The sequence below is a fragment of the Sesamum indicum genome, linkage group LG6 (assembly GCF_000512975.1).
Source record: "Sesamum indicum cultivar Zhongzhi No. 13 linkage group LG6, S_indicum_v1.0, whole genome shotgun sequence".
Classification (NCBI taxonomy): Eukaryota; Viridiplantae; Streptophyta; class Magnoliopsida; order Lamiales; family Pedaliaceae; genus Sesamum; species Sesamum indicum.
This window is the reverse complement of record NC_026150.1, coordinates 1,636,504-1,661,120: the sequence shown is the minus strand read 5'-3', so window position 1 is coordinate 1,661,120 and position 24,617 is coordinate 1,636,504. Positions and strand designations below refer to the sequence as shown.

Genomic DNA, 24,617 nt, shown 5'->3' with positions numbered 1-24,617 from the left:
CATGGAAACCAAAGTGTTGGTTCCAGAAGTGATGTTATGGCTTACAGGCATCCATAAGAATAAGCACGGCCCCATGCAGAAACTGCAGTAACAAGTTGCTGGCCACTGCTGTCAAGTTGGGGTTTCAAGTAGCCATGCAGCTCGTGGATTTATGTCCAAAAGTTGAAATACAAGAATCCTCACAAATGTTATACGCAATAAGTTTAGCATTCAGCTTAGTATCTCATATTTACTACTGCCATTTGAGAGAAAGCTGGTCAAAATAGGGACTGGTCCTTTGCTCAGGCTTTGCCTTCAACGCTGGAGTTCTGATAGCTTTAAAATGAAGTCCATGGTAACATGCCTAGTTCACAAATGACCAGAAGTAAGACTGTATCAAGCCGTGGGCAATCATGTATAGAAACAAAAAAAGAAGCTCTGAAATGAAAGACATTCAGATGGGAGAATTTTGTAATCCAATCACACAGATTGTCAACACTTATTCAGCAATTCCAAAACTCCACAACATATTATGAAACCAACTTTTTACGAAGTTAGCTAGCAGGCAAAATATGAAGGGTTTACCGACAATAAGCAAGCAGATTAAATATGACACACCATGTTGTACATTTAGGAGCGAATTGTGATAGAGATCATACCAGTAATATTATGGTGGCACCTCATTGCATCCACAGATTTAAACACCATCTGTCTACAAGTGATCTACCTCATCTGAACTTTCTTCATGAATTGGATAACCGGAACTTGGACTGTCCTCGTTTCCACTACTTTGATCACTACTATAACTGCTATCTGATGGACTAGCAAGCACGTATTCATCAGATGTACGACTACTTGATAATGAGGGTGAGTTGGTATCACTGTTTAAATCGCTGCTGGTCATTGGCTCTTCTACGAAACTAAAGATCAGAAACAGGAATCCTTATGAATAAAAGAAAAACAGAGATATACTACAACCAGATGCAAAGTTATAAAGCCACTAAAACATATAAAATAGTTACCTTCCTTCTGCAGGAAAATCTGCAAGCACACATAAATTAGGCCTCTCTTCCAACAACTCGCGTAAAGACATGAAACTGCAATGTTGTTGCATTAACATAGTTAGAATAGATAGCAAAAGAAGGTCAAATATTAACATAAATCCAGATATACCTTGGGGTGAAACATCGACGATACCAGTCATCATCCGATGCCAATCCCTCTCGATTAGATACATCCTGTTTACAGGACAAAAAGAATTACTTGCAAAGAAACAGCTGGAAAATATTAAAGTGTACATAACACGAAAGGGTGGACGGATTAATATTTTACACTCACAAGGTGCCTAAGGTTTCTGAAGCGTCCTGCAAGAATTGAAGACAGCAATCGGGAAACTTCTGCCTGGATGGCCCAACTTTTAATCAGATTAAAAACCAACCCTGTTCTTTTACAATGACTTCATTTAGGGAAAATAATTTAAAAATAGAAAGAAGAAAATAATTACGAAAATACCAAATTATTAGAATATTTAAAATTTTAGGAAAAACTGCTAAGTGAAATAACATTTTTATAATTTCTTTTAAAATATTAATTTAGAAAAACCTTATAAAAGAAAAAAGGAATATGAAATATTTAAAAAGTAAAATGACACCTGACGTGACGCATGTATGCACTTCATGGACTAGCAAAGCTTTGCAAGCCCGTGCTTTGATTAAAAAATTGGGGAGAGGAGTCACTTTACAAACAGCAACCACGGTTGCATTTTGTGGTCTTGCAATCTCTCCAAAAAACTTCCAGGATTATCTTTTTTCTTTTTTTTTTGGGTTTTTAAAATTGAAGATGGATAGCATGATTAATTTTGGTACACGTGATCCGAGTGATTTGTACGGGCAGGTGAACCATCGCTCCGAAGATGTTGTGCTCGGAGGCCAAGACACACATCCGCATGTTCGACGTGGTGATATATCCTTTTTTTTTTTTTTTGGCAGCAGTCCCCACATCACGTACATGCTCTACAGGTATTGCAAAACATGGGTTTCTATGGGTCATATGGTGTAGTCATGTTGAGATTGACGGAAACCTAATTACTACTTTAGACGAGAGAGAGAGATAAGACACATACATTTCATTTTCCATTTGGTGAGGCGACTGTGACACTTCAGGATATCAAATGAATCCATTAGTGGGTAAGCTTATTACTAGGGTAGATTACAAGTAGACTAATGAAAAGATTATTGCTTCAATGGTTGGGGTTCCGTCCACATGATAGCTGCATCACACATTCCCATATTAAACTCTCTACATTATATAAACACTTCCTTGAGCACACGAGTGACGGTGATAGCCATGTCTAGGACGTATTCCAACAGGCACAGATATGTGCTTTGTACAACCTTGGTGGTGTATTGTATCCTGATCCAACCGATAACACCGTCTTGTTGTTGTATGTACGTCATCTATGAGGACATTCATGAAGCCAATACCATAAATTGGGGCACAATAGTTGGCTTATCTGTACACAACTTTTGTGTACAGTCTAGCAGAGAGAGAGGAAAACCAATGTAGGTGGACCAATGCAGTTGTTACAAATTTGGCCTTGGTCACGTATTAGAACCCTCGCATCATAGTTGGCTTATCTGTACACAACTTTTGTGTACAGTCTAGCAGAGAGAGGAAAACCAATTTAGGTGGACCAATGCAGTTGTTACAAAATTGGGCTTGGTCACGCATCGAAACCCTCGCACTGATTCCACAAAGGGAAAGGTTAGAATTGCAAGCAATCATTATCGAGGATGAAAACACCCTACTCGTCCCTCCATATGTTGCACGATATGACATGCATTTATTTATGTAAAGTAAAATACAAGTTTTTTTGGACTAAATTCAGAGTCATATGTCCAAATCCAAGTTGATTTTTGTAGTGTGGTTTATAGGTGTTCGTATCATGTATCTTGTACTTTTGTACTTGTTCAATTGTGGTCCTGCAACCTTGGTTGCTATTTATAAGGAGGAGAGGAGTGACCATCTCCCCAGATTTTGAATCAAGGTCACAGGCTTGCAAAGCTTTGCAAGTCTGTACCAACCAGGTGTCATTTTCTTTTTTTTAAATATTTCATAATAAGCAGCAATTCTTCCACTATTTTGAATTCCGAGCGGCAATGCTCCTAGGTTTTTCCCCCTTAATGATCGTTTTTCTTAAATAATATTTTTTTGAAATGGTAAAACCACTATTTGCCTTTGCCGCTTTGCCTAAAAATTTAAATTTTTTATAAATGTGGTATTTTCGTAAGTTCATTCCTACTATTTTTAAATTATTCCCCCAACATTAAATAGCATTCTTTACTTGTAGATAGATAGATGGGGAGAGAGAGAATTTAGGCTTACTTCTCTCAAGTGCATACAATCCCGTAAAATCAAAACCTCCAGTAAGCTTCCACCTATGCTGCCACCAAGATTCCTAGTAGGAGGACAGCCAAACTGTGCATGAGAACATGCAAGCATATGCCAAAGAGATAGACATGCATCTAATGAATTTCTATATTTAAGACAACTAAGCATACCTAAGAAAGTCACCAGTGATCGAGTAGGACGTTGAAAAGTCAACATACTTCAATTTGCGGAATCCCTGCATGGATATTATACACTCATAATATATCCATTGAACTTAAACTTTGCATAATATCCTTCAAGGTTAAAGAGGAGGGAAGACAAAAGCAAAGACACAAGCTGCAAGGAGCAATGGATCTTTCTATTGACATGTAGCATACCTTGACAAGTACACGGACTTTAACATCATGCAATTTAAATCCTCTGAGTGCCAGTGAAGACAAATTCGGGCAATTAGTCACTAGATCGTTGCAAGTCGGTAACTTTAAACTGTCATCTCTACCTGAGACAAACAGTATAGTTTAAGCGAAATGACTTTGCAGGACTGAAAGGAGAACAAGACTGAACTAGAGTAAACCTGTTTTTGATGATTCAAAAAACAGACGCTCTATTAGAGGACAAGATCTGCTCACCGACTCCAGTGTCTGCCTCAGCTCCACGTGACTTTCATTAAAAATGAGTTTTCATATCAAAGTAACATAAATATTCAATATATATATATATATATATATATAACAAGGTAACTCAGAGCAATCATGAGAACAAGTTCAGATGATATAGGCACAAAGACGATTGATACATCAAATTCTGAAAATGTGGGACACCGCAAAAATACTATCTGAAACTTTCTGTTGCTTGTGAAGATAAAACAGGAATCATTTTCTGTAACCATGGGCTATGCTGAAGCTATTCATCTCAAGTCTCAACCTATTATTGTTGCATGATGAAAAGGAAGAATTCATGGAAGCAATGCAATATTACCAAACATAATACATTATGAAAATTTATCAGTGACGAATGAGAAAGGACATGGAAAATGCTGACTGGAGTTTAAACACAAAGCATAGCTAAATGCACCATGTTAGAGAATACAACAACCGCTCCTGCGTAGCTCTGAAAAATGACAACAGTAACAGCTTGACATACTGTCATCCATATTTACATGCTATCTCCAAATTTACATATCACAGCTCACATAATCTTCTTTTTCCTAAGAATGAATGTCCCAGAACATCACATTTGAAAAGATAATTGTAGCTGTTTACAGTCCATTATACATGTATTAGAATGTCTCAGTTGGAAACTTAATAGGATTGGTTTATGATTCGCAGAACAACATTAATTTCTATCCAATATCAACAGCAAAAGTGTGCACTATGACAACCCATCAATAAAGAAAATGAAAGAAGTTACTAACTAAGGGTAGCATAAAAACCTAGCAACCTGAATTCAGTGATCTGTATGAAGCTCAATAAACCGCTCAAAGGAAACCTAAGGATTCTAAGGCTCTTTCCCCAACGTACGAGGGGTCGCACAAGGCCGCCTGTTTGTCATCCCCACAAACTACATTAACAAATGCTGGCAGAAGTATCAGAAATAAAAGCATAGATTTTGCCCAGATGCCAACTCGTTGGTTCAATTGATGCTGGTTACTGACTTGACTTACCCATTATGTTCAGGAGCACTAAACTCTGGATATAACACATTAACAGAGACTACATACTAAACATGAAAAAATCAGAAACTACAACTCAATCAACCAGTAAGTTGTGATACTCACAGGCCGACAATTTCCAAGTCGAGCAAAGAAGGGCAAGCTGATACTGCAGCTCCAAATGCTGTGTTGTCCATTCTTTCAATATTATAAAGGTGTAACCTTCTCAACAGAGCCCTTAAAATGGAGAAAGCGAAAGAAGATGAGAAGGGTTGACACACAGGAAAAGAGACATCAAGCAAAGAAAGAATTAAATGTTACCCTGGAGCACCACCATCAGCAATCAATGGAGCCAAGCAAGACCTAGTGAGTATAAATGACTCTTTTCCCTGTCTAGACCTTTTATCATTCCATGAAAATCCTGATGTGTCTGAGGAATTTCTCATGGAATAAACCAGCGACTGAGACGAACCTAGTGATGCAACAGTGGGGCAGGGGACAACTCCAAGTTTAAGGGACCTACAAATAGTAAGATAATCAGGGTCATACTTTACATAAAAGTGCAGCGCAGCAAAATGTATACAAGCAAACTATCAATGGCCTATATCATTTTACACAGATGCACTGATGCAGACAGTGGAGCAGATATTGCAATTCACCATGCCATATCATGACCAGATAAAGCAGCCTGGTTAAAGATAATAAAAAAGGAAACATATTTATACATTATAACAAACTCAATTATTGTTGTTTACAAGTAAGATTTTTTGAGATTGTATTATCTCCATACTTGGGAGTAGCTTGGTATCTTTGCAGGACGGAAAATTGAAACTACAGACTTCACTCAAGGAACTGGGAGACAAATCCAGAATCAAAGTTCTTTTAGCATCATTCATGCACCAGACAAGACAGAGCCAGATATGAAGGATGTTGATAAATAAAATTTCAGTAAATTTAATAATTGAAGTCGCAGACATTTACAGTGCAGAGCCAAACTTTTTAAGGCAGAAACAAGCATCTCCTTGAGATTACACGAGAATGTAAAGCTAAAAGCTCTTACCTCAGAACTTTTCCAGCTCGTTGTATCATCGTCGAAACTACCATGTTATTGACCTTTGGCACTACTGTGGTCAAGTCAATATTAGAATAGCAGAGGGGGTCAGCAGCACATTTATGGAAGAAAGAGCATGTGGCTGCTGCATGGCATACACTTTGTGTGTCGAGCATAGAAAACACCTGAACACAGAGCATATTCAGTAAAGAACTCAAATGAGAGAACCACCACGGTTTAGTCTGCATTATTTCTAGACTCGTCTTACTTGATAGCAAAGCTAAACATGTTCTGTACCAAAAAAAAAATGCAAAAGATCAACTCATAGACAGAAAACTATCATCAGTAAAAGTCTACAGCAATAAGGTTATCCTTTCCTTTTCAGCGAGAACAGCAACATAAATAGATACATAATGATGCCAAAGAAGAGCTGACTAGCAAACAGTATCTCAAAATTTCCAATAAATTCAAATTCAACAAACTCAAACACTCCTGATGAGTTGGAAATCTGAAGCCAAGTAGGGGAAGCATCCAAGACTTTCAAGGACGTAAAATCACAGGACAAGACCAGTTGAGATAGGTATAATGAACAACACCGCTAGTGTGTTCAAACCACAACACTGAGCTTAATGAATCAATACAAACAAAAGATCCATTCCAACCCGCCCGTACTCCCACTTCCAATTCTATGGCCTCAATACTTGCTGACCAAACACAACGCCCACAATGTGAAATACCAAAATCTATAAAAAAAGAATAAACAGATTCAAAAATCACCAGCAATCAAGCTACTCACCTTGATAGTGAGATCAGACGGCAGCGCCCAAACCACAGCGTTGTGCATGGAAGCCCGCCTCCTAGCAGATCGCTTGGCAGCTTCAGTGAGAGCCGAGCCAAGGCGGAGAGCACGCTCGATGACGTCATTCTTGTCAGAATCATAAGCCTTGGACTCGAGTACGCGATCAAAGGATAGGTCCAGAGCAATCGCGGACGAATCGGAGAGTTCGAGAAATGATTCCAACAGCGCGTCTAACGGATTCTGATTAGGATTCCGGGTCGAATCCGGGATATGGGAACAGCAGGGGCGTTTGAGCTTGGGCTTGGGGGCGGCGGGCCGGTGGAGGAGAAGACTGGTATCCATGGCGGAGTGGTGGGATTCTCTCTTCTTCTTCTTCTTCTTCTTCTTCCTCTTTTTGCCCTTTTTCTTTTTTCAGTTATGTTTTGGTGGTAATAAGCGGAGAGAGGGAAGGCGGAGTGCGAGAGGTGCGGAGTGAGAGTAGAGAGTGACACGTGGGATTTGGAATTTGTTTACGTGGGACTGGGCTTTGCTGTGACAACCTATTGCGTCGTCGTTTTACTAAGTATCCTGCTGCTCCTTAAATTAAAAACCTCTTCTTTTTTTTTTTTTTTTTGTTAATTCTCATTAACAACTCAATATCTATATACACACAAATATAGATTATTGATGTCATAAACTTATAAATTATGCATATTTAATATTTATATTTTAATCAATCATACCATTTTACTGATATCAAAATATTTTAATACAAATTTCCAATTAAAACTTCTATCAATTTGGTCAATCATTCAATTTCAAATTAAAATTGATAATCCACTTGAATTTTATGCATATGCAAGATAATAAATTAGCAATAAACTCATATAAAATTAGGCCAAAGCATGTTCAATTCATTAAAAAAATAATTTTTATAAAAGTTCGTAGTATTTAAGTTTAACATAAATAAACTCAAACTATATATGTTCTGCTCATACCCAAATTTAAATTTGAAAAAAAAAAAAGATGAAGAAGAAGAAGAAGAAGTTCCACAACACAATACATATACACGACAAAACCCAAAAAATATAAATTTGAAACAAGAACGATAAACTATCATTAATTAAAATGAATTGATTACAGTCATTCATATCGAATCAATATCTAATAAAGACTATTACAACAATCACAACTTGATCAATATTATCAAATAAATTAAATCTAACTAATACCTACTATTACAGTAGACAATACCTACTATGCGATAGAAACAACATTCCACACATATGACTCAAATTATAATACCATATTTTAAAGTAACATGTAGTTTGCTTGACTAATGTGGAAGAATTTATGCATGGCAGCCTAGAACAATCGTCGTTTCAAATATTTTAACTTTTTATTTTAAATTTTTATATTTTTTTATTTAAATGTGTGTTTTGTTGGATAAAAATTAAAATAAACTAGGTACTCGATACTATTTCGAAATTAATCTTAGTGATTAGATATTTATGGTAATTACATGCAAGCACTATTTTCATTTTTCTATAGATGCTGTAAATAATATTATAGTGGTTTAATCACGAATTGACCATATTCATTATACGTAACTTTGTAATTAGTCTATGTAATGAAAATTACATGCTGCAGAATGCAAATGTCCTAAACGGGCTTGAAGGATTGGGCTCCAGCGTCAACTGGAATGTAATGCCACTATGCTGGTCCAGCCCTACATTAGTGGGCTGTGATAATGTGATTTGGGCTCACCCATCACTAAAAGCCCAGGATATATGTTTTTTTTTTTTTTTTTATGGTGACTTTAAGGACAAGTTGTTTTTTTATTTTTTTTTATTTAGAGAAATTTTGTGCCCGTTAAAAACACTAATTTTTTGTACTCCATCTTAATTGTTGTTGATTTGTACATATATAATTTAAATAAATTAACTTGATGTTACAAATGAACCTTTCCTAATTTAATATTTTATTACAGCCACACGGATTTACATGTATACAATGTGGTTAGAGTACTCTCTCAAAGAGTACTTTGGCGATATGGAAGTTGATGGTTGCTGCACTACAATAGGCTGCATAATAGTAACTCCTAGCAATAGCAAGAAAGTTGTGCTTAATACGAGAATCCAGATCATTCGAGGATTTGGTCAGCACCAACTTCACCAGTTCTTGCATGTCTGATTCTATCTGTGCCGTCGTGATGCCTCCGGTGCTAGTCATGCCTCCATTGCAATCCACCACCTGGTTGAAATTAAACATGCGAATTTCTCATTAGACGTGAAAGGAGGAATTTATAATGTAAAATATGACTGTAGATGTAATGAAATTTATATAGTGAAGACGTTCTAAATAAAATAAATGATGTAACCTTTGTACAGATTGTGAGCACATATTAAATTAATAGAAGATGCAATAGACTTTTAAATAGAAAATTCAATTCGCTCGGGATCATATGATCGCATAATAATTGAAGAAATTATTAAGAGCCACAAAGATGGCTCCAAAATATCACGAGGCTGATACAACACGAAATGCAATATGAATAGCCAAAAATATACTTTTAGTCCCATAGAATAGAGGGACAATATTTTTAGTCATCTGCTTTACGTGATGTTAATAAATAGTCTCAAAATTGAAAAAACTAGACAAATTTGATCTTCTACTTTAGGAAATTTTCAAAAAGATCCATAATTGAGAAAACTCAATGCATTTAGTCCTTTGTCTTATGCAATTTATGCGATTAAATGTGTCAAGTTTTTTTAATTTTGTAATCATTTTAAATATCTCGTATAGCATATGACTAAATGTTATTGAGTTTTTTAATTTTATGATCATTTTAAAAATCTCATAAAATAGAAAACAAAAAATATTGAACTCTAATCTATCTTCTCGAAGTAAAAGTGCAATTTCCGCCAATATGAATTTATAATAACAAAATTAATATATAAATAATATGTAACAGCATTTTTTACGAACATTTAGCTAGGCCAATTTTGTTAATAGCATATTAACTAAATAATTGGAATTGTATATGTCTAACCTTTTGGTATTGAAATAGACGAAGTTGATGGCAGACCCTGACAGTGGTGTCCAAGAGTCGGTTGTACTTAGGATGCGACAATAGTGTCTTCTCGGAAATTGTCCCTCCCTGGCAGAGATTTAAGGTGCGGATCAATAGCTCTGCATCAACCCCATGTCTTGGAATGTCTTCGCCTTCTGATTCCCAGGTTTTCAGCCATTTATGCCACTGCACAAGTAATCATAAGACATGCATTTATGACATTTTAGCTCGTGATTGTAAGGACGATCAAATGGGAGTTTCGGAATTACCGCTTGATTTAACGAATGATGGATGTCTCGGCCATGTGCCAGCCAAACGTTCAGTGACAACTGATTTACAGTTTTGATCAGCGCCGACACGATACTGTTTCTTCTTTCGTACCTGTGAAATTCTCTATCATTCGAAAGCCCAACTCCAAACATGTAAGGAAAATAACAAGATGCTACTTACAAATACGTGAAGTTTTAGTTAGTCCGGACAATATTTCGAGCAATATATAGATAAGGAGCATTACATCTTGTTTCCAAAATAGATGGAAACGAAGGGCTTTAAATAATATTTTGAACAAGAGAGTTTACTGATTAGAGAAATTTTTACCTTCCTCCATTAGCGTAATTGAGGATGCAGCCATGTTGTTCGAATATATTAACAAAGGTGCGCTTCTGCTCACTGGAAAGTTGTTGTAGGTCAGGATGCGACACAATAGTTTAACACGCTTGCTGCGGCTATGTAGTAGGCCACCAGAAGGCTGCTCTCACTTAATCCAAACTCTCCGATGTTGCAATTTTTGTACCATCTGTCGATAAAAAGAAAAAAAAATTATTAAATCTTAATTTATCTTGTTTTAAACATAAAATAATTGAGAAATTCAATGAAACATCGTACTTTTGAATGCTTTTCCACTCCTGCTGATGCAAGGCCTGGCAATTGCTGTAGTCTAATTTTGCCAGCTCAAGATAGGTGTTATTATTAATATACGGCATCCTAAAAATAAACAATGAATAATTAAAATTCATAATATTGCAATATTTCAATCTTGAATTTTGGTTAGAGAAAATCAAATGAATAAGAAATAATAGAGCATGTATCAAGGACAGCTGAAAACGAAAATTCACAAGTCGTACTTTTCTAATTTATTACCTAAATGAAATAGCTAGACGACGTTACTCATCTTATTTAATTACCTAAAGAAGATACGTCACGACTAATTATCAATAGAATCGACAAATTTAAAGCTATACTAAATTTTAATCTTTTTATTTTTTAATTTATTTTGGATAGAATATATATATTCTCAAGCCCAAAACACAAGAAAACATGGTACGAGACAAAAACCAAGAATCTCAACATTGTTATTGCACCACAACATGTATAATATTTCCAACTTAGCATAAAAAATAAGGTTAATCAGGTATTAATTAATGAAACCATGCATCATCTTCTAGAAAATTTATCCATAAATTAATTATAATTCTCGTCATAGAGACAATGATGGATGTGGATACATATACGGCAATACGTGATTGAGGAATCTGATGAAAGTGAGGAAGTATATCTTGTCCTAAACCTAATCGACAACATTAATGTTTTGATGCTAAATTTGTTGGGACCCGTGGCCGACTCAACCTTGGTTTTTGCCCCGAATTCAAAGTGTTGGAGCAGGGTGAGAAACTCGTGCAACATGCATGCAGAATGCATGGCCTCTTCTATAAAATTGCGGCTTTCATGCAGGCTATCCAAAAATTGGCTGGCTAGCTGCACACACCAGCCTCCTCACTGTCCTCATCCATTTTCCTAGAGTTGGGGATTGGTCATGCTGCCTCACTTACATTACTTAATTTAGTTCATTGGATGGGGTCATGATCATTTTACCTGTGCTCATGTGCGTGCTTATTAAGTTACTATAATTAATTCTCTCTCTCTCTCTCTCTCTATATATATATATATAATATTTATTATATAGTTTTCAATGTGACTACAGTAATCTTATAATTTCATATTCAATTTTGATGTGATTGAACGCGACTAATTTATTTTTTTAAAACTTACTAAAGAAAAGAGTCGTATAACCCTTACATATAGTAGTATTTTGTTTTTCTAGGACACTAATTATTATTATTATTATAAGTTTTTACCATTTTTTTTTAAATCTAACATAATTACAAATATTTTCTCGTTATTTGAAAAAATACAAAATATTCCCTCATTTTAATGTCTATTTAACAACGAGTCCGTTTCGCTTGCCTCCACTAAATTTTTATCCATTTTTTATGGTAAACTGATTAAAATTAATTATAATTTTATGTATTTTCCAATATTATCTAAAATATGCCCTATGGATTATCAGTTTTCTCTACTCACCTTCTCCAAAAAATTTTACATTTCTTTAAATATTATTTCAAAAAAAAAAAAACTAATAAGAGTAAATTAGTAATTTCCACCTTACAGTGTAGAGGCTATATAATAATTTTTCATTCAAGAGCATTTTCATTTATAATTTTTCAGGATATTCATAATTATGCCAACCTCAAGTGAGGTAACCGTAATTCACTCTTATTAATATTCTGACACATCATTAAATGTCTAATTTTCCTAAGATTAATGATGTCGTATATCTCTATATATTTATACTTAAAATTTTCCAATTTTAACAAGAAACCAAAGCAATCAACAGTAACATTTTAATGGGTACTTAAATTTCCCTAAGTAGAGGATAAATTAAGGTAAAAAAAAAAATTGGAAGATTAGATGAAAAAGGGTACCTGTACAAGGTTTTCCCAATCCAGACATCGTCTTCCCCGCCGTATTGTTCCAAGTAAAACCTTGTTTCAACTCGAGGTAGGCTGGCGTACCATGGAACGTCTAGTGCATATCCCACCTGTAATATTTTGTCATCAGCTTCCGTTTTTTTCCCAGGGCTCAAAACATTACACGATTAACAAAAAGACCCCACTAACACCTTCTCAAGTGGATATATTCATACTCATTACAAGCACAAGAATTGTCCAAATACCAACAATTTCATGAGCAAAACGCCAAATTCGTAGTGGAACAACTCAAAGAAACATGCATGCCACATTCCTTGTGGTGATAACCCAAATTGGGGCCTCTTTGTTTTTACTCCAGGCATATAAAATATGTCCAAACATCAGCATTTTAGTACCCATACTTTCAAAAAAGTCTAGGACAACATTAGAAACGAAATAATTCTTTCGAATTTCCACCATTTTTTTTATGAGTTGTCGTCAATTTCATTTTGTTCTCTGTTCTTTTTCAAAGGTTAGCTTAGTTTGTGTAGGAAAAGACAAGAAGAAAATTAAGGAAGAGTGGCGAGGAGCTCTAGAAGTCCTTACGGGTACAGAGATTAAGGCATGATGTGTCTCCTTCCTGGGCTTAGCTTTCAACCTTTCTAAGCATAGCTACGTACGTGTATGCTTCTTCTTTTCTATAAATTAATATATTTTAAGTAACATCGTATATGTATTAGTAGGTGACTATGTGTAGTTGGAATATAATACTCAAAAGCTTCCTCACTTTTAAAAGTAAGCACTATGCATACAAAAGAAAAAAGAAAAAAAAAAAACTTCTTTTTTTAATGAAAAGTAGATTTTTTTTTGGAAAAAAACAATTATAGAAGTTATAATCATGAATTCTTAATTTGTGATGGTCGACTTGATCTACCTTTTGAGAGAATCGATTCGTCATATCATTATTGGATTACGGCCGGATGGTTGGCAAAAATCAGCCAGTCCATCTGAATCTAACGAGTAGAGTATTGACTTAAATGTTTGATATGAGCTTTCTCTTTTATATATTTTTTTAATGATTTGATTTAACTTGATTCAAAATGATTAGATCCAACGTAAAAGAAAAAAATTAAATAATATTAAATATGCACATAATTTTAGGCAAAGCATATATAGATTAATATGTACTTACCTCGCCTGGCAGGTCTTTTGTAATAATCCACTTGTCCAATAGCTCATTATTAGCTAGTTTTCGTTGCAAGAACTTGGCCGCAAACTTGGCCGCATCCCCAAGTATTTTCTCTCCGGGGAATATCAACTGAGAAGCCCTGTACAAGTTGTACATCCCAGTAACAGCCTGGGTCGTCTGCCCCGCGAAGCAGAAGAACTCTCCCCCCTTCTCAAAATGCTTGAACACGTCTGTCGCTCGTGCGTATAATCTCAAGGGTAAGTATATTACGTATGAACTAGAGCGTGCATGCTTCGACATATCATCTTATGCTACTACACATGCTGTAAAGTTTGGTCTGTTTCATAGTAACATCTTGTCCTTTGCGACGTTGTACTTTATTTCCAACTTCCCATGATTTATTAATCAGGTATGTATGCAGTGAAAAAGTTTTTACCTGCAGAAATCTCGCGTCCGTGCAACCTCAAAAGCCTGAATCCCATTGCCGTGTCATCAATGTCCTGAACCTCCGAATTTCTTGCCCAACAGATTCCTTTATTTGTCCAGTACCTAAACGATTTCAATATTTTATGTAATTAGTTATACCAATTGTACTATGTAAATAATTTAATTATGGCGTACATTTAACAAAAAGTAGTATAAATATATATACATATGTATACCTATGTACGTAATCAATACATTCCTCGATTTCTGGCTGAAAATATCGAGAAATTCCCAACCGTTGCAACCTGTCTACTGCCCAAAGGTGCTCGAACAAGTCCACTGGATACACGTTCGGAACTATATATATATCATGCATGAAAAATAGAAACTAACTTAGAATAAAAATAAAATAAAATATATAGTAGAACGAATTAATTAAAATAATACTTAAGTAATATTTAAATTTACCTCCACCATTGAATTTCTTAACATGGTTAGCTAAATAGTTGAGGCAATTGTGATCTTTGGTTTGCTGAAGGGCAAAGGCAGTGGAGGATGGAGAGAAAAGAAAAGAGCCATCAGCAGACTGTAATTTCAATAGCTTTTGCCACATAAGGCTCGGCATCCCCTCCAAGCTGTGGAGTAATGTTGTGGGCACTTTGTGCATGATGTCCCTTGGTATCCTATTCCATACACACAATTATTACACACATAAAAAGGGTTTCTTGCTACTTTAATTTTCGACCTGTCGACTTTTATATATATATATCTAAATAATATTATGTTGTTAGAGATAAGGCTGTCCCAATTTCATTTGTATAGTATCTTACAAGCAGATGCTGTAATAATTACTACCTCGTCAGCTTTAATTCTCTTCTTGCGTAGATCTCTTGCAAGCCTGGAGAGTCAAGAGGGATGTCTATGTCGAGCTTTTTCGCCATTTGTATGACTGATGGCAACGCTACTTCGAACCCGATTGGCATGTGCTCTTCGTTCTCACCCGCGAGCTTGTATATATTCTCGTTTATGAATAAAATCCCTGTAAATTATGTAGAAGAAATTAAATATTTTGTAGTAAGAAGGAAGGAGAGTTCATTCATCAAAGTCGTGTTTGCATAGGATTCATTTTTCATGGAAAGTAAACGAACCTTTATGGGTTTTGTCAGGGTGAACGTTCCACGATTTCAACGCAACCACACAGGCTAGAGTATTGATTATCCTGTCATAAATGGAGAAAGTGTAGCTGTCGCCCCAAGAACCGTCAGGGAGCTGGTTATTTGAAATCCACTCGAGACTTGCCGGAAACTGTGGACGTCCGCCGCCGCTGATGTCCTCCACCAGGGCCACCCACGCGGTGTCATAGGGCGAGACGCTTATCTCTCCGTCGTCCATGGATTGCAGCATGGATCGGACTAATTCCACCATCTCCCTTATCTTGTCAGGTATCAGCTCCTGCTTTTGCTGATGCAGAAAACCATCAAATCAATGTATTTGACAAATTCAAGAAGTGTATTGCACTTGTTTTATAGTTAGTTCAAATTTGACTAAACTCATGCAAGTGTGTTTGCCGAATGTGTAGATGAGTAAAAACAGTTGAAAACGAAAGGATTTAAAAGTATATACCCACCTTATTATGATGATGAGTGTTATCTTGGTCTGTGTCATCATCCACGATCTCGTGCCACTTTATCACTGGCAGACCACTCTGAATCACATCTATGTATTCTGCATTTTGCATAGAGGATAAAAATATACCATCATATCATATATTCTTCATCTTTTGTTATTTATAAAAAGAAAAAAAAGAGTAGCCGTCTTTGCATATATGTACCTTCGGTACGAGGTGGCCTGGAAATTGCATTGCATTGCAGAGAGAAACTGGGAGGTGGAGTGACTGGTTTCCAGGATGGAAAAACAGCACCTGCAGCAATAATTGATGTACGTTAGAACGATGTCTGAGGAATTTCATGAGCCTCATATTGAGTCCAAATGCATAGAAACAAACATGTACATTAAAGATGAAGGTATTATATCAAACGTCAAGCAAAAGTAGCAATGGCTCTTTCACCATTTAAAGAAACCTGGGCTTTGTCATCAACTATGTATCATGAAATCAGACGGTATAGTACAAGAGTGTGTGCGTGCGTGTGTGTGTGTGTGTGTGAGAAAGAGAGAGAGAGAGGATTCACCGCTGGCGCCGGTGGAACTAGCAAGAGGGTTGACGGCCGGAAAACGCAGCGCCGCATAAAGAAAGCGGTGGGCGGTGGAGGACGGAAGGAGAGAGGTGTGGTGGTGGTGGAAAACAAACGACATGTTTCGTAGTTGTAATGAGGAGATGGCGAGAGAGAAATGGAGGGGTTTTAAAGGAGAGAGAGGGAAAGGAAGCAGACAGAAAGGACTTCCCAAGAGATTCCCGCGAAAGGGTGCATGGGATCATCCAAATTCATGAAAATGAGGGCACTCCTGTTCTTTTCCTTCCACCCCCTCCCTTATATCAGCGGAAAATTATTATTCAAATTATATTTGACTCAATTATACTAATACCATAACAAGTCTGATATAGTTTCGATGTAATTTATTATTTTTTCTTAAATTATACACATAAAGTTTTAATTCTGGTTGGATCTGATTAGACTTGAACTGATTCTATATTAAGTGCAATAATACACTTGTCATGTGATTAGTGCACAAATTTAAGAAAAATGCCCAATTGCATGATAAATATATCATGCTTGCTATGCGATTGATATGATCCAACCAACTTTATTACACTTATCATATAATTAATTTAAATCTGACCAAATTTAATTTGATAAGATTTTTTCTATATATACACAGCCCACTAATAATTTATCACAATTTACTAATAATATATCATAAGATGGAAAATTAAATTTTAGGTAGAGCGAGTAGATGAGAAGGGAAAGAAGAATTAACTATGTTGTTCAGTCATTTGGCTCACGTATCAAATATTTAAGGAATTAAATCGATGGGCTTCATTCTGTCGTATTAATTAGAGAGTATGTATACTGACAAAATATATATTGGTAGGGATATATATGTCATTAATTCCACACATGTTAATAAATTAGAAATAAAAGAAAATTGCTCTAATACTACTTATCATTTAATATATAACACCTAATTATAGTCATCTTAATCTTATCATTTGATTTGATTTTATCAAGATTAATTATCATAATTTTAATTAGTTAAATTTGATTTGATGATATGTACATTTGTCCCACCACCATGACTTGAAATAATTTGAAAAATTACATGTACATATTATAGTGGATGGAGAAATATATTTTTTCGTACATTTTGTTAAATTGTTTTAATTTTAACTTTTAGGTTTATATTATTTCTTCTTTTTCAATTTTAATTGTGTTAAAAATACGAATTACTTTATAATATATATGTACTTAAAAATAGCTCGAACTCGAGTTAAACTTTAGTCGAGCAAGCTCATGAGGTTTGTGAGCCAACTCGACTCGACTCATCTTTGTTTCTCTTGTAACTGATAATTAAAATTCATGATGGAAAGATATATGCGCGAAACGGCACTCGGACATTTTGGTCTGAAATAATCCTCAAATGCTGCGATATATATGTATATATAGCTTGACAAAGCAAACAATAAAATAGAATCAAAATCAGCTGTAATACCATATCAAATTTTGTAAATAGATATGTGAGTATACGTAAACTTTTATCCATGTCTATGGTATGAATATACACACCATAATTGAAATTATTTAATGTCTTGGTTTATTGGATATATTGTCACTCTACTTTAAAAATAATAAACAGACTCACTTTGCTGCAGTACAAAATTCGTCAGTCTTATCTTTCAATTGTTTGGACTTTATTAATTAAATCAATTTTAAATATGTTGGAAAATTGGCCCTCCACCAAATTCGGTAGGCCCAAGCCCACAACCTAACTCATCACCTGAAAGGCCTGACCCGATCCACCTATTATCCGACTCGATTCTCATTTTAAATTGGCTTAAACCCTTCCCCTTTTTATTCTTTTCACTTGGTCGAATTTATTCACCCTCCTCGTCTTCTTTCCACTTTCTCGATTTCTTGCGCCATCATCAATGGTGTCTCTCTATTTATTCACTACCTTAGGGAGGAAAATAAGAGAGAGAAAATAGAAGAGAATAATTGAGAACGGGAGAGAAAAATAATGAGAGTAAAACAAGAGAAATAATCGGTACAAAACATAGAGGTGAACCCGAGTGGTTCGTTGGTGGCATGTGTTAGCCTTTGTGGCTGTCATTTTTTGGTGAGTTTGAGCAACCAGTAGTTGAGTTGCTGATTGTGGGTTTCCCCATCGGATCCAACTCCCTAAATCGAAATTATTTATTGTTGCTGTTTTTTTCACTGTTCCTATTAATTTGTAATCGTTATTATATTGATTTGTTTCCACTGTAATAATTATATTTCTTTATTGGGCTCACACCGAGAATAAATTCGCAAAAGATTTTTAAGTTTCAGAAATTCTGAATAAATATTTAATATTACTGCATACTATATATTATTTTTGACTCCAGATATAATAGAGAATTAATTAATAAGTAATTCCATGTAAGTATTATGTGGAAAGATGAATATGTATTTTATTAATTAAAAAATATTTGAGAATCTGAAGAAAGAGAGTGGGAGTGCAGGGAGCAGTCGCTACAACCAAGATTCAGGTTCACTTGATTTTGAAGGTATCGGAGTTTGGTCCAATCCCAGTGGATTTTCTTTCAAAGACTTCCAGATTGGGTTTTGCGTTTAAGCAATCAATCAATCAATCGCCAGTCTTCAGTCTTGTGGTCGACGTTTTGCGGTTGAAAAGTTCAAATCCCATTCCCGATTTCTGTCCTTGCAAACGCCATTTTTCCTGCTACCCAAAGGCCACCATTTGCTCACCCCCTGTCAATGGATCAAATGCAACGTAACTCACACCATTGTACCATTGATTCAGAATTATTATCAATATATTAAGAAAATTACACTCCTTCTTTCTATTTTTTAGTGTAATTATATATCATTTTTTTATAATTTGAAAATTAAATATATTATTCTTGAGATTTAATTACATCTGATAAACATATTTTTTAATCAAGTTCATTGAGCTCATAGATGTTAACCAAAAAAATAAATAATTTATTGCAATAAGTTAATAATTAGTCAATTGGGATAAATATAAATTTTATCCGACTTTTTTTTGTTAATATCAGCAAATTCAATGGATTTTTACTAACGAAGTAACTTATTTGTAGATGAAAGTAAACATTAAGGGTACTAAATATAATTTTTTAAATTACAGAAATTTATATTTAAATACACCAAATTTCAGATGAGGGGACTCTAATTATCCCTTTGTTTTAATAATGGGAAATAAATTCCAATCACTCAACTTAGGGAGTGTTTGGGCGAGTTTCAAAAAAATACTTTTGAAGTATTTGGGATGCCGGTTTTTACTTCTAAAATTGTCAAAAAAGCGCTTTTAAACCAAAAGTTAGAAGCACCTAAAGGCTTATGATAACCTTAATAAATCCAACTTTATTTTTTACTACTTTACCCCCATTATAATAATCTTAATTCAACTTCATCATTTTTAATTTATTTTCAAAAATTCATATTTAAAGTTGATGTTGAAATTTTTAAATAATTCGAATCGTTTAACAATGATCAAATTTACACTTTCATATATTAAATATTTTATAATATTTATATTTTATTTGCTATATTATCTAATATATTATTTTTTTTATCATTAAAAAATAAAAATTAAATGGCTTAATTAATTAATAAAAAAATTGGCATTTATCAAGTTTAATTATTGTGTACGAATACTTAGTGGTAGCATTATTAAATCAAATATTCACTTTTTCTATTAATATCTTAGAAAAATTAAATATGAAATATATTAATGAAAATAAATTTTATTATTTTTTATGAAAAAATTATTATCATTTACAAACAAAAAATTTCATATGAATTTAGTTTGATAGTTGAACTTATTTTTTTAAAAAAAAAAGAAATTAGAAATCAAAATTTTATGGTAAAATTAAACCAATCAATTAGATTTTTTTAATGCAAAATTTTATGGATTTAGTTTATTTGTTAACTGATATTTTTTAAAAAAATTAATTCTTGATAAAATTAAATCAACCAATTAGATTTTTTTTATAGATAATTAAATAATTTTGAATTTTTTGTCGGAATTGAACAATTGAAGACAAATTTATATAATAATAGAACAATTAACTTTAGAATTTTGGTCAAAATTGACATATTGAAGTCAAATATAAATAATATATTAAATAATAGATAATAGATATGCTCAATTAAAAAATTATTCCAGTTTTGAAAATACGCATTGAGATAGAATAAACATTTTGAGACCCAGACCGTTCATTAAACAAAATTGAGTGGGTTATGGGTCACTGGTTCAACCGTAGGGTCAACCATGGTCGGATCCGTGACGTCATATTTATGTCGTAAATAATTTTTAATATTTTAAATATAATACATCAATATGACGAAAAATAACAAATAAATTATAATAACTCACATAAAGTGAAAAAAAAAATATCCACATATTCGACGAAATCTGAACTCATGTCTCAAATTTGTTTAGGGAAAAAAAGACATAAGTTGAACAATGCTAAATATGATAAAGCTTGAAGGAGAAATGGGACAGTTATGTTGGCAATTTGGTGCAACAAAATGTGAAAGATTGATGTAAAAGTGAAAAAGCAATTGATAAGCCAACAAAAGCATCAGTACAAAACGCACACTAATCTAATAACACAAACCATCACGCACAAAACTTCACCAAAAACTGTTGGTTTCTTATAATGGCCATTACCACCGAATCTTTCATTTCCTTAGATGCTTTCTCATTAACTGCAACTGCACCTGTCCTCTTCTCCCTATTCCATTTTCTATTTCAAATTTTATTATATTTATTTATGATCGAATTAAAAAAGTCTTTTTAAAATTTAATCTGTTTATAAAATGAACCAACAATATTTATGCAAGCTGGAGATCTGATTGAACGTCCTACAACAAAGGAACATATATATATATATATATATATTGTAAGAGAGAAAGTATAATTATCGTAACAATCAAGAACGTACGATTTTAACAGAGAATATTGATTCAGAAATGATTCGATGGTAATAGTAAATCCATATAAAATTGGGTCTCGATCAAATTAGTACGAGCGAAGTAAGAGAGGGGAACATGTCTACTTGTGAGGTTTTTGAAAAAGTCTGGGAGGGGTTATGTGGATTCTCACATTGTATACTTTAGGTGCACAAAAATTCTTGTTAAATAATATAATTATATACACCTAACTTTATGTATTAAATGACATTAAAATCCATAGACAAATAAACATAGATTAAAATATATGCCCTTAAAAATAAGAAGTGAACTTAGCATTGCAGTACGTAGCTTTAGCCTTAGTTTTATTATTAGTTTGGTGGGTCAATTTATGAGTAGTTGGTGTATCTCTATTACTTATCAATTTTTAATTAATAATTAATCATAATTTTGGAGTCTTAAATGTCTTGAACATAAATTACAATTAATTTTTCTAAAATTTAGCATAATTATAAATATAATCTTATTTTTTAAAAAAATAAAAATACTTTTTTATGTTTGATGAAATTATATAATCTCTTGATAGTTATTTGGAATTGTCAACTTTAACCATTGTTGTATTTTATTTTTAAAAAAAATATATTAATAAATTGGACAAGGTAGATTGAATAACTGTAAAAAAAAAAAAATCCACTTAGTTTATATTTTTTTATTTTTTAAAAAATAAATAAAATTATAATTCATAGTTTACAAAGATATTTTGATCCGTTCACTATAAAAAATAGATGAGAACCTAACAGTTTTTAACAGATTGGGCTGATTGAATAAAGGGGTATTGATAATATTTTAAATAATTATATCAAAATTTAGAAGAGATTTACCTTGAATTAGTCCTTACCATTTGTGTATCTAAATTTTATCAATACATATGCATTTCAAAATATGTGCGTAAGTGTTTATTTTTGTAAATAAATAGATGGCATTAAATTTGTATAAATGCGCCGTATACGTCCATATAAAATGGGCTAAAAGCATTAGGCCAATTATATAGGTATGGTGATGATCCAAGCCCAATTGATCCAAATTTGGGCTGAAACATGGGCTCAAAACATTTAAGGGTGGCAAATGGGCGGATTTTGGTTGGGTTCAATTAGATTGGATTAAAAATGGGTCAGGCCCAAAATGGATTGGATTGTAAATCAGTGTAGTCGGATTAGTATAAACCATTAATTTTGTGAATCTAAAGGCCTAATCCAACTAGTTCTGAATCATGAATCTAAATGACACCCTAGTTTAGTTTTGACTGTAGGTGTCAAAAGTTGCGCCCAACATTAAAAATAAAAAAGAAAATGGATCTAAATGCAACACAGATTTTATTGGGCTTAGCCCACGAAAGCTACAAATATTGATTGTCCCAATAATCGGCCCAATTTGACTGCCATGCGCTTAGCACGTGAAACTCCGTCTAGTTCTGGCATAGTACACAACTGTAACAACTACCTTCTAATCACACTAAAACAATGGTTTCCTTTCGCTTTCCGTTCTCGTTTTCTCAGCCCCCGAGGCCCCCCTTCTCCGCCACCGCCAATGCCGCCTCCCGACCATTCTCCACTACCGCCGCATTATCGGTCGCCGTTGCTGCCGCAGCTGCCGGGGCTGGAATCGCTATCTCGCAGGACGCAAACACCCCGTTTCTTCAAAACGCTTTGAATTTCTTGGCGTCCAACAGAAATAGTCTTTGCCCGATGTGGGGTTCTCTTTCTCTCTCAGAAAATTCTTCCCCTGTCACTGAATCAAGGACTGGAGTGTCCTTTCCTGTTGTTCTGAGAGATTCTCAGCGGCTTCTTGGGGTTGGGCTGAGGAGAAAAGCTATTCTAGGGTTGAAAAACATTGATGTCTATGCTTTTGGTACCGCATTCTCTCTTTTCAATCGTTATTATTGAGTATTATTTTCGTTTTATTCTTAGAAATTCGCCAATTGGTATTCGGAAAGTAATGGGAGACAACACGAATCAGCTGCGGGATTCATTGTGTCTTAATTGGTATAACTATACGGCAAATTACATTCCATATTGATCTTGAGTTGGATTTTCTGTTGGTAACTGGTAAGGAACCTAGAAAAGATATCTGCTTTTCGTTCCATTTCTTTTATCCTTTTTTTTTTTTTTTTGTGGATTTATGCGCATATACAGTACTCAGATTTACAATAATGTTTCATTGTGCGAGCGGTACATATTTGCACGTTTTCATTTTTATCAAATTCGGGTTGATATAGATACCGGATCTTGATTTTTTTTTTTTTTTTTAAAGTTGCTCATGTAATTGAATTCTATGCATTTTCATTGGCTTTGGCTTTACATATAGGTGTATATGCTGATGATGCTGATATAGAAAAGTGTCTTAGTCAGAAATATGGAGAGCTTTCTGCTTCTGAATTGAAGGGAAACGAAGCACTAAAGGAGGATCTTGTGCAGAGTGATGTAAGCATGACTATTAGGCTACAGATAGTTTACGGAAGATTGAGCATACGATCTGTGCGAAGTGCTTTTGAAGAGTCAGTTGGTAGCAGACTACAGAAGTTTAGCGGGTCGGATAACAAAGAATTGCTACAAAGGTATACGGTTCTTTTTATACAATTATTTTACTGCTTATGGACTTTTTCGTATTCACAGATTAAACAATCATAAGTAATCACACCTGTGACCTGCCTGAAGTGCTTGCGTTATGCAATCATATGTAATCCTGCCCTTGTCTCACCCACATGAAAACAGCCTCTTTCCTTTTTATACTGCCATATCGGTGCTTGCAGCTTTTGAATTTTGTATGCTTTCAGATAGGCCAAAAACATATTTTCGGGACATGTTGATTAGAGCAACGAACCTTGCCTGATTCCAATGGTTGCAGTATCTTTACTTGCTTATGAGCTGATCAAGGTCGGTCATTTGGTTTACACTTTACAGATTCACCTCTCAATTCAAAGATGAATATAAAATACCTCGGGGATCTATCATTGATCTGTCTAGGGAGCCGGGCCATGTTCTTCGCACAACGAGTAAGATATTTCTTTAATTTGCTTCTTAATTGTCTTGGTCCACAATACTTGCTGTATTCTTTTATCTTCTCCTACTTTTCTCAAGATAATCATTTTATCATTCGCATGTTGGGGAAATTAATCTTCATGAAAGGTCTTTATGGTAGAAAACCATTGACGAGGATAT

General features: G+C 34.3%; 3 protein-coding genes across 3 annotated transcripts in view; 1 reads left to right on the top strand and 2 right to left on the bottom strand.

Annotated features, from left to right (window-relative positions):
* Nucleotides 7–7,359, bottom strand: LOC105163274 (F-box protein SKIP17). The gene is made up of 13 exons (XM_011081563.2): nucleotides 6,868–7,359; nucleotides 6,081–6,256; nucleotides 5,342–5,539; nucleotides 5,147–5,257; nucleotides 3,944–4,029; nucleotides 3,747–3,868; nucleotides 3,540–3,604; nucleotides 3,364–3,436; nucleotides 1,318–1,380; nucleotides 1,153–1,217; nucleotides 1,002–1,076; nucleotides 639–899; nucleotides 7–343 (listed from the first exon to the last, which is right to left on the bottom strand). The coding sequence occupies exons 1-12, from the start codon at nucleotides 7,210–7,212 to the stop codon at nucleotides 692–694; spliced, it is 1,587 nt and encodes a 528-aa protein (XP_011079865.1). The 5' UTR covers nucleotides 7,213–7,359; the 3' UTR covers nucleotides 7–343; nucleotides 639–691.
* Nucleotides 8,722–16,735, bottom strand: LOC105163273 (ent-copalyl diphosphate synthase, chloroplastic-like). Its single transcript, XM_011081562.2, is given in 16 exon segments — nucleotides 8,722–9,102; nucleotides 9,902–10,108; nucleotides 10,192–10,303; nucleotides 10,520–10,630; nucleotides 10,632–10,718; nucleotides 10,808–10,906; nucleotides 12,685–12,800; nucleotides 13,862–14,088; nucleotides 14,295–14,407; nucleotides 14,521–14,641; nucleotides 14,753–14,967; nucleotides 15,140–15,323; nucleotides 15,433–15,745; nucleotides 15,912–16,009; nucleotides 16,116–16,205; nucleotides 16,474–16,735. Coding segments are annotated over 16 exon segments (2,451 nt in total). The 5' UTR covers nucleotides 16,598–16,735; the 3' UTR covers nucleotides 8,722–8,868.
* Nucleotides 22,879–24,617, top strand: part of LOC105163272 (fatty-acid-binding protein 1) — a 2,723-nt gene continuing 984 nt past the window's right edge. Inside the window, exons 1-3 of the mRNA XM_011081560.2 lie at nucleotides 22,879–23,307; nucleotides 23,764–24,013; nucleotides 24,360–24,451. Of these exons, the coding sequence (XP_011079862.1) occupies nucleotides 22,920–23,307; nucleotides 23,764–24,013; nucleotides 24,360–24,451 (730 nt within the window). The 5' untranslated portion in view covers nucleotides 22,879–22,919. The remainder of the gene's footprint in view (nucleotides 23,308–23,763; nucleotides 24,014–24,359; nucleotides 24,452–24,617) is intronic.

Coding starts and splice junctions, on each gene's coding strand:
- LOC105163274 (XM_011081563.2), bottom strand. CDS start 7,212: ATGGATACCAGTCTTCTCCTCCACCGGCCCGCCGCCCCCAAGCCCAAG. Junction 3,437..3,539: donor ATCACTGGTGACTTTCTTAG/GTATGCTTAGTT, acceptor TCCTCCTACTAG/GAATCTTGGTGGCAGCATAG. Junction 1,077..1,152: donor CGTCGATGTTTCACCCCAAG/GTATATCTGGAT, acceptor ACAACATTGCAG/TTTCATGTCTTTACGCGAGT.